We start from the raw sequence: 14,100 nt of genomic DNA on the forward strand, positions 1-14,100 counted from the left end.
GCTGTCTCATTCCTGCATTTCAACTGCAGTGTGCAGACATGCACATAATGCATCCTCAAATTCAGTTGTGTCAGGAAGAGACCTGCCAATCTTACATCTGCCACCCACCCTTCAATACTGACACCGCTTCATGGTCTCTGCCATACCAATTTTCCCTCTGAGCTCTCCAAGAAGATAGAGTTTCTTAGCAGCCTGAACAAAAACTCTTGAAACATCAGCTGGGAGTACTGATCAATACTAATACAATTAAGTAAACTCCCCAAAACCTTGAGCTGAGTACAGATATTCATGAGGTAAGCTTGAAAGTGTCTTTGTCGCTTTTACCGTCTCTTTATACCATTACACTGAGGAATAGTGTGTGATGCAGAAGCCAAGCTAACTTCAGTCAAAATAACTCTGAAACTGTAGGTGGTAAAAACACGTTGAAGCACAGTTATATTGTTTTGACAACATTATGCTGCCTATACATATTCAGAACTGAGATTTCTGTGAGTACTTGAAAATATTTTCTTGATTTTTCTTTTCTTTATGTCTTGAGAGAGCCGAAATGAACAGTACTTCCGTGGGTAAAGGCTTTAGGCAAATGTAACAAAGATTCTCATAACAGCTCTTATGCTGTACTCACTTGTTAAGTGAGTAACTGTCAGTATTGAACAAATGCCAAAATATATTTTTTAATTGTTTTTGTTAGAAAATGATCACTATTTCATATTGTAACTGTAATTGGATGGGGCAAAAATTAAATAAAAAATAAACATTAAGTATACAATTAGGTATAAAAGTATAAAATCTTTCATTTTGTTTTTAATATCTCTTTCAGGTATCTGGATATTTCTTCACCAGAACCACAAGACCTATTTTCTGTGTCATTATAATATCTGAACAAAAATCAGAAATTGTTGCAATGCTGATATTGTGTAACAAATCCACTGATTTTATTTTTACTGATTTATTGAATTCCAAAATGCAGCTAGCAATTCTGGGTGGATTTCCAGTGCCCATTTCAAATGCTACCCAGTGGCATGCTTGTTCTTTCATCTCAGGGAAATCTGGCTTTTAAAACAGAACAAATATGTGTCTCCTCTGGTCCACAGCAGTGTAGCGACTTACATCCAACTTAATACAAAATAAAGATGTATATCTCATTTTGCTCAAAACTGAATATAATAATCACTGTGTGTAGGAAAAAAAGTCCTCTGGTCTTGTCCCTACTCATCTGAGTCAAGCAAAATACCGGCTAGATTTAATAGATATTTCTATTGGATAACCAAGTTAAATAGCTACAACGTGGCCAGCTGCCCACAGACAGAAAAGAGCTGCTTGTGCATGTGGATATAGATGCCAGCTTGGGCCACAAGGACCACAAGATGATGAAGCTGAGGAACAGGCAGAAGATTGGAATTAAGGTGAGCAGACTTTGGCATATTCATGAAGTTGGTACACAGACTCTCCTAAGGAGGGGCATGAAGGGGAAGGATACTGGTGAATTTTTTTAGAGAGATTTGAGAGCCTTGGAACAAATTATCCCATTGTGAGGGAAGACTGGGAATTTGGGCAGAAAGACGGCAAAGCTAGACCAGGAGCTTTTCTAACAATTTAAATACCAAAAGGGAACATACCACAAGAGGAGGCAAAGACAGGCAGTAAATCAGGAGTATGACAGCATTGTTCAGTTACTTAGAAACAAAAATCAGGAAAGCCCAAGTCCAGCTTGAGCTAAAACTAGCAAAGGACATTAGGGAAAAAGAGTCTACAGGTAGGCTAATTACAAAGGGAAGTTCAAAATATATGTGGGTATGTTGACACATTGGAGGGTTGTGCACAACCTAATGATGAATGATGCAGAAAATATTTAAGTATTAAATGCCTTTTTTGCCTTGCCTTTACAGTCCTCACCACATACTTCTACAGTCTGAGGACAGCAGTAAGAGAACCACAGGCTACAGACTACTAAGAGAGGCTGCACATATTCAGGTCCACAAGGCCAGATAGGATTCACTGAAGACAACTGCCATTATGAAGACAGTCTACCATGAGGAGAAGTCCCTGATTGCTGGAAAAATGTTAAGAACACACCCATATTTAAAGAAATACTTTAAGACCTAGGAAGAATTCAAAATAATACACTGTGAGACTGGCTCCAGTGTCTTCTACCAAAAGCAGACATTTTTACCTTGGTAAACAAAGTGGAAGCCCCTGGCTGATGCCCCACTCTTAGCACTGAATCGCAGAAGGATTTGATTAGATGTAGCCAAAGGCAATGTCTCTCCTATAAATGAAAACAGAAAATAAATTAAATACACAAACCAGAAAAAACAGTTACAACTCTTCAGTATGTAATCAAATATACTGTTAAAATACATAGTTTTATTTTATCCTCTACAGTTACATAAATAACAATGTATAAAATAAAATTTGCCTTTGGAGGTTAGAAAACTTGTCAGAATCAAAAGACTTAATGATTCAACAACATAAACTTTCTGACATTTACTGCAGCTGTTGGAACTACAGCTCCAATGAACTACTTGTCTGGGGAATCCTACTGTCATTTGGGGCCAAATTTTTTGGTTAACTTTTTTCTGTGACTGACAGCTTTACCTTGACTTGCAAAACACATTAAACAATTAAAAGTATTTGAAAAATGACACAGGGGATCTTCATGTGATGTTTACCATTTCAAAACTAAAACTGAAATGAGAAAGAACAGATCCATGACTCATTTTATGTAGCTGCTTCAATAAAATATATGGTCACATATGAACTATATTACATTATTAACTTTCTAATAGCATTTCAAATTTTATACATTGACTTGAGGATTAATAAAGATGTTAAATATACTTCATCTCCTTTCCTGAGATATCTACCTACAGTCATGATAAAAGTTCAGTAATTAATCACTACAGACAAAATTATAGTACTTTTACACTGCAAGGATGCCACACAATATGATAACTGGTTTTATTCTCATTGCATTATATCAATCAATGCTTCAGGAAATTCCACTGAAATGAATGATAATGCACTCATTTAAAATATCTTAGTTAACTAGATAAATAGGATTTATAATTCTTTCACTTAAATTAGTTTTATATTATTGTAACTAGCAATGCCATGTAACAGAATCCTATCCTAAACCAATGTAAATCAGATACGTCACAAGACATACACAAGTAAAAATCCTAACTTCAAATTCCCTTCAATTATTTTCAAATGTCTGCTATGAAAACAGACATTAGTTTCAACTTTTTTATATGTTTGGTGAAGTAAAATTGCATCTGTAGATCAGCTGTCTCTCAAATTTAAACATTAAAAAAGCAAATATTTTATTGCTGAACTTTTGCCAGTAATTAAACAAATTTTAAAATTAATTTGTGAACTCTTATTATGACACAAATAGCTAGGATTCACCGGAATAAAATGATGAGTTGAATTTTTCAAATAATAAAATGTTTTCTATAAATCAAATAGATATGTTACATTCTTTTAATATCAAGTATTTATCCAATCATTCAAAGTGAAAACCAAGAAGCCATCGAAAGCTCTGGATTGCAAAAATCTTAAACTCATATACAAAGTCTCTTAAATACTAAGAGTGTACAACAAAACACATTCATAACTGCAGAAATTTATTTGTGTATTATCCACTTGTGATGACCATAGTCATTATATATGCATACACTGGAAATTCTGGCCATGCTGAAGTCCATAGAAGTTTAATTATGATTTCACAGGGTCAACATTTCGCTATAGTTACCTGAATGCAACAGCTGGCCTGCTTTTAGTCTAAATGCATGTTTGCATACAGATAATTGTCTTTTGTGAATACAAGTAATTTGTGTTTAAATTAGACATTCAGAAAATGTATACGTGTAATTCACAGAGTTTAGGGGCAGAGACTATAATTATACTATCCAATCTCCCCTCAAAGATCTGAGAATTTCATTCAATTATTTCTGCACTCATCCCAGTGATGCGTTCTTGCCTATAGTTCATATGTTCCAGAAACATGTCTTGATTCAGAGATTTAGAAGGGTCTTCCCTTTCCCTTGACATCCAATGTCATTCCAATGACTTTATTGTTATATTTCCAAATGAAATTCATAACATTATCCTGATTTATTTTCTCCATACTGAGCTGTGTAAGAAATGTATACTTCTTTTCTTAACTACTTACCTGAGTGTGATCCAGACAGTGAACTAAGAAGTCTAGCCTGAGAGTTTTCTCCATCAAATAATTCTGCCACATCATTCAAAGCTGTCTGAAAATAGGCAAATTGTCCAAACACAACTACATTAAAAAAAAGAGAAAGAAATAAAGTAAAAAAAGGGAAGATAAAACCAGAACCTAGTCTTTAAAAACAAATTTAATCCGATATTTTTGCTTGTCTTCATTACCAGCAGATTCCTGCATGAATCCTTTCCAAGTTGATTTATTGTCTACCATGATAAAACAGCTGTATTAAACATTAATAAGAATCTGATGTGCTTTTCATTATTTCTTTATTTTTAATTTAAAATAAAAAAGATAATTAAATCACTCTTTCTCCAAAAGTGTGGTCTCCCCTCAAATGAGTCTTGTTTCTTATTGAATGGGTACCTATGAAAATAAGAAAATGGAATATCTAAAAAGGAAAGTTTTTTAGCAAAATTTCATTTCCAACCTTAGCAACTGTTAGGGAGCATCTACTGTCACACATGATTAGTGGCTTATCCAGCTTTAATCTGAAGAAGATATTTTAAACTTACTGATTTGGCTACTTTTGTAACTTTGTATTAGTACTTATTTTATCAGAAAGAATATAAAAACCATCATTATTAAAAATATCAATGTGTTACTGGTTTTGACATATTGCTACACTTAGTTTGTACTTCAGCTGTAAGTAATTTAAAGTGTATTAACAAATAAATCATTTAATTATATGACGTCTCACCAGTAAATATCAAATGGTTCACTGAATTCAAATATCAGATAGCAACAGAAACATGAAGCAATAAACCAGTAAAATCAAGTCAATAGAAATATTACTTCACCACACATATATTATTGACAAGGGAGGAATCTGTTGTAAAATTATACCTATTCCAGATTCTGTATACAAACCGCAGGTCTTCAATGCAGCACAATTTCTGTACAGATTGCCTAGTCCAACCTCCAGATTTTTACAAGCAAGACTAACTTTGAAGTTTGATTAGGTTGCTCAGGTCTTTTTCTGAGCAAATTTTGAAAATCGGCCAAAATTCTTTTTCAAGCTACCTGTACTTAATTGCTGCCACGGTGAAATTTTTTTTCCTTATGTTCAGTTGGACTTTATTGTGCTACAACTTGTGACTACTGCCACTTGTATTTTCACTGCATGTTTCTGGAATGAAAGGTCCTCCTTCACTTATCTTGTCCAGGCTGAACTTCCTTCAACTTTTCCTTGTGCTGTGCATCAGCCTCCTAATCATCTTGCTGGGTCTCTGTTGGACTTAGTCTATTTTAGCAATTTATGCCTTGTAATTTGGAAGCACAAAACTATAGATATAGTTTCCAGACACTACTTCGTGAAGGCTACGAAGAGGGAAACAGTACCTACTCTCAACTTGCAGACAACATCCTTGCTAGTGCAGCCCAGTGAACAGTTTTAGTCTTCATTGCCGCAAGGGCATCCTTTGTGCAAATTATTATCAACTAGAAGTAAAGTTATTGCAATGTTCTTCAGTCCCTAAATGTATTAGAACTGCTAAAAACATGTATTTTTGTATATTTTGTGTATTAAATCATCTTGCCCTTGTTAAAACATGAAAAACAAAAAGTTAAAATATAAGAGAATACTTGATGCTTGTTTTTTGACAACTGATTTTACTTTGCAGGAAGCTTGAACAAATGATTATCCTATGACGATGAATGATGTAATCAAGGAAAGTGTTCAGGATATACTTGGATAGCAGACACAGGTGGCTTAGTTGAAGTCTATTGATTACTCTAGGGAGAAGTAAAAGGTCAAAGCCTTAAAATCAATTTCTCTGTCAAGAATACATTTATTTTTTATAAGCAATTTGCAATATATTGAAAATCTAAGGCCAGTATTACACATGAAGGACATTTGAACAATACAACAATGATTAATGATTGAGAAATCAGTTGAAGAAATTCTTACCAAATTCTTTAGGTACAGTTATTGAATAATGGCAAGTCTGTCCAGCAGTGTAATTATGAGGATAACTTGGTGATAAAACCACTCCCTCTGATCCCGTATACTGTCCTCCACATGGTGCTGGAAACAAGACAGAAAGAAACATACATTAATTACAGTTGCCTGTATTAGTTCAGTCTGGAAATGAAAACCTAAAGATTACAAAGTGACAGTTTAGTGGGTTTGCTTTTGTTTGGTTTTCCTGTAATGACATATTTAATGGTTCTTTCTCAGGATATAATTTTATTAAAATTTCTTTAAAACTAGAATACATGCGAGTTTTACCTGACTACAGGTATTCATATAGGACTGGAAGTATAAATTATTTAGTTGAAAGAAAGTGTAAACACGAAATTTTGGTGGGTTTTTTTTTTATTTCAATATATGTCTAAATATAGCTATCTATGTATCTTTGTAAAAAAGAATGTCAGGAAAAAAAATATGGTACTGCATAATTAAACAGCACAACACAGTTTTCTTGGGTGTCAGAGGGATACACAGATATGTTAACAGTACCCTGCACAGAATGCCTTCGATTCTGCTTTGTGAATGTATGCTTGAATTGCCTTGCTTTTCATAACTTCCTAGGTGTTTATCAAAAGACTATACAGATTATATATATAAAAAATCTTTGGATTCATGTGTATACAAAACAGAACAGAAAGAGTAGGATAAGCTACAGATTAGAAGGGATATTTAAGGACAGTGGAGCCTCAACTTTCAAGACTAGTCAGGCATTATGTAAGTAGCAGTTCTGCTCATATCACGAGAAAAAAATGAACAAGCATGTGTGGTATGTTCCTTCCATGTGCGGGCAATAAATGTGGCATGCTGAAGGACTGCTGGATTTAACAATTATAAGTGAAAGTACCTCATAGGAAATCTATGTCTCAAGGATTTCTCAGGAAAAGCCAAAGCAGGGAATGGATTAAAGGGATATATGCTTTTGAAGAAATAGCAAACATAAGGAGTGGCTGTTTTTAAGTTAAAATATCTCCATGTGTTGGATGTTGAGTAAATACATCTCTATACAATCAAAACAAAATATTGCTGTCACTCTTCTCAGCTTTTGAGAACTAATGGAAAGGTTTGGCTTCCTATCAAAATTTTGGTTAAAATCTAAGTCTTATAATAATAACATTAGTTACATGCAATCCAGTGCTCTTTTGGTTTTTTTGTCAAATGATTTCATAAAACACTACTACAAACTATAGATTTTACAAGAATAAAAGATTGTTGTACACTCTTATTTTACTCAAGAAGCCAATGATGAAAATATTTTAAAAATAAATAGATAAATTAAATTATTGAAACCTTTTGGGTTTAAGCAAGGAAAAGATCATTGCATAATCTAAACAATTACTTTCTACTATAAGGAACAAAGTAAACCAACATTACTCCTCTCTGGGAATCTTACACATAGCAGATTACATTTTAACAACTGCCTGGAAAGCAGCTCTGAAGAGAAGGACCTGGGGTCCACGTGGACAAGCTCATTGGTCTGGGGCTATCAAAGGACCTTGTTACCAGCTCCCACCTCTGCTGACCCAGCTCATGTGCTGTGGGACTGTGCCCAGTGAGTGAGGGCACAGCCTGCGCTTTGGTCATCCTCGGCTCCTGGCTCATCTGGCCTTGTGAAGCAGACCTGCTCTTTTTGCTCCCTGACAGCAACTGGGCTTTAAAATCACAGTTGAAATATCTTTACAAGTTTAACTTCCTTATACAGGCAGCAATTAATACTACAAATCTGTGTCTACTCTTAGCTGCTTATATGAATTATTCAAAAATCCAATCTAATGATAGAAGATGAGAAGTTTAATGTATCAATAGGCTGAATAGGATTATGTGGCTGAGGTGAAAATCAAATATCACAAGGAATCAGTTCATGCCATAAATTTAAAACCTTTATATTTTTTTCTCTTCTTGCTCTGAGGATATCAGAAACTAAGCCACAACGTCTATCTTCTAATTACCAGATGACATCTCAACTAACGAACATTTCACTGGAATGAAAGTATAGCACTTACGCTTAATTTAAAACAAATTCCAGATTTACAGAGTCGTAAAAATGTTCCCTTCTAAAATGTGTTTTCCTATTTTTAGGATAGTTTTTGATAATATCTTTGATAATATTTATGATAACAACTTTGTAGTATATCCACTCTGTAAGGAAAGCCTGTGAGTGCTTAGGCTAAAAAAGATGCAAGAAAAGTTCTCTTTTAGGTTAAGGCTGTGAAATTTATCATGCCAGTGCTGTGGCAGTCAAACATATCCTAAACTGAGCTCTTAGTTTTGACTATAAGAAATGTCTGTTTTAGTGAGCGAAAACTACATTTTCAGAGAAAGTATTTTAATAACTTCATTAAGGATTGTGAAATTAATAATGAAAACAGTATGCCTGAGACTTTCCATTGGTGTTTTGGAATATACCTATGGGCAGTTGCCAACTTTTACCTCGATAAATACGAAATTTGTTTTCATCATGTCTGATGCTACCTTAAAATGCTACCTTAAAAAAACCCACAATAAAAACCACACCACAAAGAAATAAAGTTGAATTAATTCATTTAATTGGGGTAATTACTTAAAGAACTAAGTGCATAATTTTCAGAGATTCTTAGGATGTACTATACAGCACTCATTTCAGGTTCTTCATGCTTCAAAATTTGTGATGTTTTTTCATCCAATATTTTAAAGAAATCCAAAAAGAGGCAATTAACTATCAATATAAAGAAAGAAATATAAACTCAGACCATTGTGCTGAAATTGCATTATAAGCATTTTTGTTTAATATTTTCAGTTTTGATTGGGCTAAGTTGTATATTACAAAGGTGATCCTGAGTGTACTTTGGTTCTGGGCTCCTATAAGACTCCTACCAAATAATAAGACTCCTGCTTCTAAAATAAGACTTACAGGGATTAAAAGAGCTCATGCAGTCCTCAGTAATTCATGGTTCCATTACAACCCACAATTTGAGATTTTTGTCCTCCTCATAAATCAAGTCTATTTCATTAAAGAGTTATTTAAGATTCCACAAAGGAGTATAAATAGATACATATTTATGGTTTACTCCATACTAGAGACACAAATGTAGAAGCCATGTAAATGATACTTTAAAAAGCTCCATACCTGAACTGAAGTCGTACGAGTATGTGCTTTAAAATGGAACACACAGTAAACCATACTAGATAAACACTTGGAGTACTTCCATAAGCATGTATTCCAGTTTAGTTTTACTCAGAAAGTGTGTACTCAGTGTCAAGATACCCAGTCTTTCAATTAGTAATTTCTGCTTCTTTAGACATCCAGTGTTATTTAGAATAGGTATCACAAGCATCTCAATATTGTATTAATTGCCGCCTTGGTATAAGAATTATAATTATGGAGGCAGAAAATTAAAATGACGTTTCAGAGCTATGGCTAACCAATTTATTCTCTATCCCTTGTTTCAGCATTTGTATTGTATAAATATAGAACAATGTTAACAAACCAAAAGGAAGTTACATCTATTAGTTATTTTCAATAAAGTACTAAATTATTTATATTGAAAAATAATCTTGTGTAAAATTTTAGGCTTTTAATTATCTATTGGATGATCCTCAAAATGAACTCAATATGAGATATTGATGTTTAGTTTGTTAAAATGTAAGAATTTGTTTAGCAGTTCTGTCTGTTCTAGACCTTTATTTTTGGTGTAAAAAATAGAGGATTCAAAATAACATTTCCCTTAATTTTTTATTTCATAAAATGTTATGATAATAGATATTATTTTAATAGACAATTATTTCTTAACAAATAGGATGTTCATTCTGCTTTACAAAAATAAGAAACAGTTGATTTTTAAATTTAAATTTGAATTTTGTGTTAAAGACACAAAAAGCCAATAAAATAAGATGAGGAGTATACCAGTTTGCAAGGTGAACCACAGGTCATTTTTCTTTTTCTACACTACTCAGTGCTTTATAAAAACTTCTTAAATAATACAAAATATAACTGTTCTACAAGTGTACTTTAATAAGGTATTAAAGCTAAGCTGTTGCAATGTCACAGCAAAAGCTGCATTCAGCACTCTTTATAAGTAAAACAATTCATCCTGCTGTTCAATGTTGTGCTGGTTTTGGCTGGAATAGAGTTAATTTTCTTCATAGCAGCTGGTATGGGGCTATGTATTGGATTTGTGCTGAAAACAGTGTTGATAACACAGGGACATTTTTGTTATTGCTGAGCAGTGCTTACACAGAGCCAAGGCCTTTGCTGCTTCTCACACCACCCCACCAGCGAGTGGGCTGGGGGTGTGTGGGATGCCGGACTTGTTCAGGCTTGTTGGTGCCGAATACAGGGCCATTATGACCCAGCAGAAGGGGCCCTGGGGGAGTCCAGCTTGGGCGAGAGCAGGGATTGAGCAACTTGCTTATCTTGCACTGATAAGCACCGGACCTGATCAGGGGCAGCAGATGAGCAATTTGTTCATCTTAACAAGCTGCAGTGTCTATCTTAACAAGCTGCAGTGTCTGACGTCTGACGGGTCTACTCCTTAATCAACTAAGTGAGGCCTGGGGTGAGGGGGAGCCTTCACAGCTTGACGTTACTTTGGTAAAACTAAACAGACCACTGCACCTCTGTACTGAATGCCTTTGTTCTCTGCCACTTCCCCCCCCCAGCCCCGATCAACTGCACAACAAGCCTTGTTAAGGGCCAATCGGCATACGATACCTGACTTAGTCCCACCTCGCCAAAAGTATAAATCTGGCATTTAGAATCCTCTTTTTTGAGGACGAGAACTCCAACTATCCGGACGGGTCGATGGGCCTGGACCTCTCTCCTCCCCAAGCAGGGATGCCTCTTTGGTAAGATTTGCGCCTCCGATTATGTCAGATGTTACCCCGGGAAAACTATCATTAACAAAAGCGCTGAACTATTGACTTGAGCTCAAAAGTGTTGCAGTAAGTGCATTTATCAACGGCAATTCCGAACTTTTATATCTGTCGCCTCAATACATATTACTTATTTTTCTTTTCAACTTTGCGAAACTGTTTCAGTGAAAGTCCTTAGTGGGGCTCTGACAGGCAAACGTTGACTCTGATATCTGGCTACACATAAAATCCTTAGACATAAACCGTTGACCAAGTCTGGGACTAAGACTGGACCTAGCCGCACCTAGGCTCCTCTCTGAGAAGGAGTTTAGAAAGCAAGGAAGTCCTTTCTGAACCTCATGACTCAACGGGAGGGCCTCCCTCAGCCACACATCAGACTTGTACCCTTTCACGCGACAGGGTGCACAAGGAGTTGGGAGGGGACACAGCTGGGACAGCTGACCCCAGCTGACCAAAGGGATATCCCATACCATATGCTGTCATGCTCACCATATAAAGCTGGGGGAAGAAGAAGGAAGGGTGGGAATGCTTGGAGTTACAGTGTTTGTTCTCGCAAGTAACAGTTACACGTGATGGAGCCTTGCTTTCCTGGAGATGGCTGAACACCTGCCTACTGATAGGAATGAATTCCTTATTTGCCTTGCTTGCGTGTGCGGCTTTTGCTTTACCTATTGAACTGTCTTTATCTAACCCACAATTTTTGTCACTTTTACTCTTCTGATTCTCTGTCCCATCCTGCTGGGGGGGGAGTGAGAGAGTGGCTGTGTGGTTCTTAGTTGCAGGCTGGGGTTATACCATGATACAAGTGCTCTAAATATTCCCCATATGGAGGGCAAAAAAACACAGGGGTTTTTTTTGTTTGTTTTTTAGTTAAAAAAAAACAAAGTTACTGAACCAACAACCCCTGAGAAAAAATTCCATCCTAATTCCTCTTTTTTGTTGATGGTGGTCACCAAGCTCAACATGAGCCAGCAATGTGCCTTTACAGCAAAGGTGGTCATCGGGCTCCTGAGATAAGTGTTAGGAAGATCATTTGCCAAAATATCAAGGGAGGTGACCCTTCCCCTCTACTCAGCACTGATGAGGCTATATCTGGAGTGCTGTATCCAGTTCTGGGCTCCCCAGTACAAAAAATACATGGACTTAGTGGAGTAAGTCCAGTGAAGAGCCACAAAGGTGATTAATAGACTGGAACATCTTTCATATGAACTGATGCTGAGAGAGCTGAGACTGTTTAGCCCAGGAAATAGAATGCTCGGAGGGGATCTTATCAATATGTATAAATACTCAATGGGAAGAAATGAAGACGAGAGAGGAGCCAGACTCTTCTTAGTAGTGTCCACTCATAGAACAAGAGACAATGATAACGAATTAAAACACATGACATTCCATCCTAACACAAGAAAACACTTTTTTACTGAGAGCAATAAAACATTGGCACAGGTTGCCCAGAAACGTTGTGGAGTTTCCATTCTGAGCAGTCTGTTCTAGGTGACCCTGCTTGATCAAGAAAGTTGGAGTAGGCGATCTCCGGAGGTCCCTTCCAACTTCAGTGACGATATGTAGAGGGGTCCATCCCAGAGGTAAGCTAATTACAGTGTAGGTTTGAGGACCATCCAGGAGGCAGGGTCAGAAACAGAACTTTAAACAAGTACATATAACATAATTAAGGCAGGGAGTGAAGGCCCAGGGCAGAGTTTAAATAGATCTCCTCAGCCTTTGGGCAGGGATTGTAAATGGAAATCCCAGCTGAGGCTTGTCAGGGGAATTAAGACCTGTCTGTGCTCTCAGGGCCACACTTGCAGGTATTAAATTGAAATCTACAGAAATTGATACTTTAATACCCTGTGATTCAAATAAAGAATAAGAATAATAACAACAAAAATAATAATATTAATAATAGGTGTGCAGAAATATAAGCATATATAATAACGATAGGTATGTAGCAATTATATTATAAATAATAAAAACATGTCTATAATAATTTCATTTTTTTGTGGGCAAATCTGTTTAGCGTGCAGTGATTGACCTGTTGCTCTAATCTGAAAGGCTTGAAATTAAATTTTGCATACTTTGGCGTTATTCTGGGTTCTCTATTTCATTGGTAAATTACTAGTTTTCTTTACAGAGTGGTTCTACAGTCTCCATACCTTTCCTTAAATTGGCATAATCCATAATTCTGTGGATATTCTGCCCACCTCTGAAAAGATGAGTTTAAATTATATATACCTAATGTGTGCGTATGTATGTGTGTGTGTATATATATAAATAAAAAATGTATGTGTATGTATAGGCATATATTTGCGCTGGTGAAATTGCACCTTGAATACTGTGTTCAGTTTTGGGCCCCTCACTACAAGAGAGACATTGAGGTGCTGGAGTGTGTCCAGAGAAGGGCAATGAAGCTGGTGAAGGGTCTAGAGCACAAGTCTTGTGAGGAGCAGCTGAGGGAACTGGGGTTGTTTAGCCTGGAGAAAAGGAGGCTGATGGGAGACCTTATCACTCTCTACAACTACCTGAAAGGAGGTTGTGGTGAGGTGGGTGTTGGTCTCTTTTCCCAAGTAACAATTGATAGGACAAAAGAAAACGGCCTCAGGTTGCACCAGGGGAGGTTTAGATTGGATATTAGGAAAAATTTCTTCACTGAAAGGGTTGTCAAGCATTGGAACAGGCTGCCCAGGGAAGTGATTGAGTCACCATTCCAGGAGGTATTTAAAAGACATATAGATGTGGCACTTAGGGACATGGTTTAGTGGTGGACTTGGTAGTGTTAGGTTAATGGTTGGACTCAATGATCTTAAGAGTCTTTTCCAACAGAATGATTATATGATTCTTATTTTATGTGTTTGTGTGTGTGCATCAGGGCAGAGATTACAATCCAAAACGCCTGAAATAACGTGAGACTTGTACTGAAGTCTAATAAAGTGGTGTTTTCAGAGCAGAAGTCATGGAGAGAAGTAGCAGTTAAGAACTATGGATAATCAGCAACCCATTGCATCAGCTTCCCATGTGTTTTTTCTTTAGGACTATAGACAGGGACTCAAGC

At 36.2% G+C, this 14,100-nt stretch overlaps 1 protein-coding gene across 1 annotated transcript in view; it reads right to left on the reverse strand.

Moving 5' to 3' along the window:
• Positions 1 to 14,100, reverse strand: part of CSMD1 (CUB and Sushi multiple domains 1) — a 1,238,533-nt gene that overhangs the window by 193,711 nt on the left and 1,030,722 nt on the right. Inside the window, exons 31-33 of the mRNA XM_054821261.1 lie at positions 6,144 to 6,260; positions 4,178 to 4,291; positions 2,174 to 2,269 (exon numbers count right to left, since the gene is read on the reverse strand). Coding sequence (XP_054677236.1) covers positions 2,174 to 2,269; positions 4,178 to 4,291; positions 6,144 to 6,260 — 327 coding nt within the window. The remainder of the gene's footprint in view (positions 1 to 2,173; positions 2,270 to 4,177; positions 4,292 to 6,143; positions 6,261 to 14,100) is intronic.

This window comes from Grus americana, chromosome 3 (genome assembly GCF_028858705.1).
Source record: "Grus americana isolate bGruAme1 chromosome 3, bGruAme1.mat, whole genome shotgun sequence".
Classification (NCBI taxonomy): Eukaryota; Metazoa; Chordata; class Aves; order Gruiformes; family Gruidae; genus Grus; species Grus americana.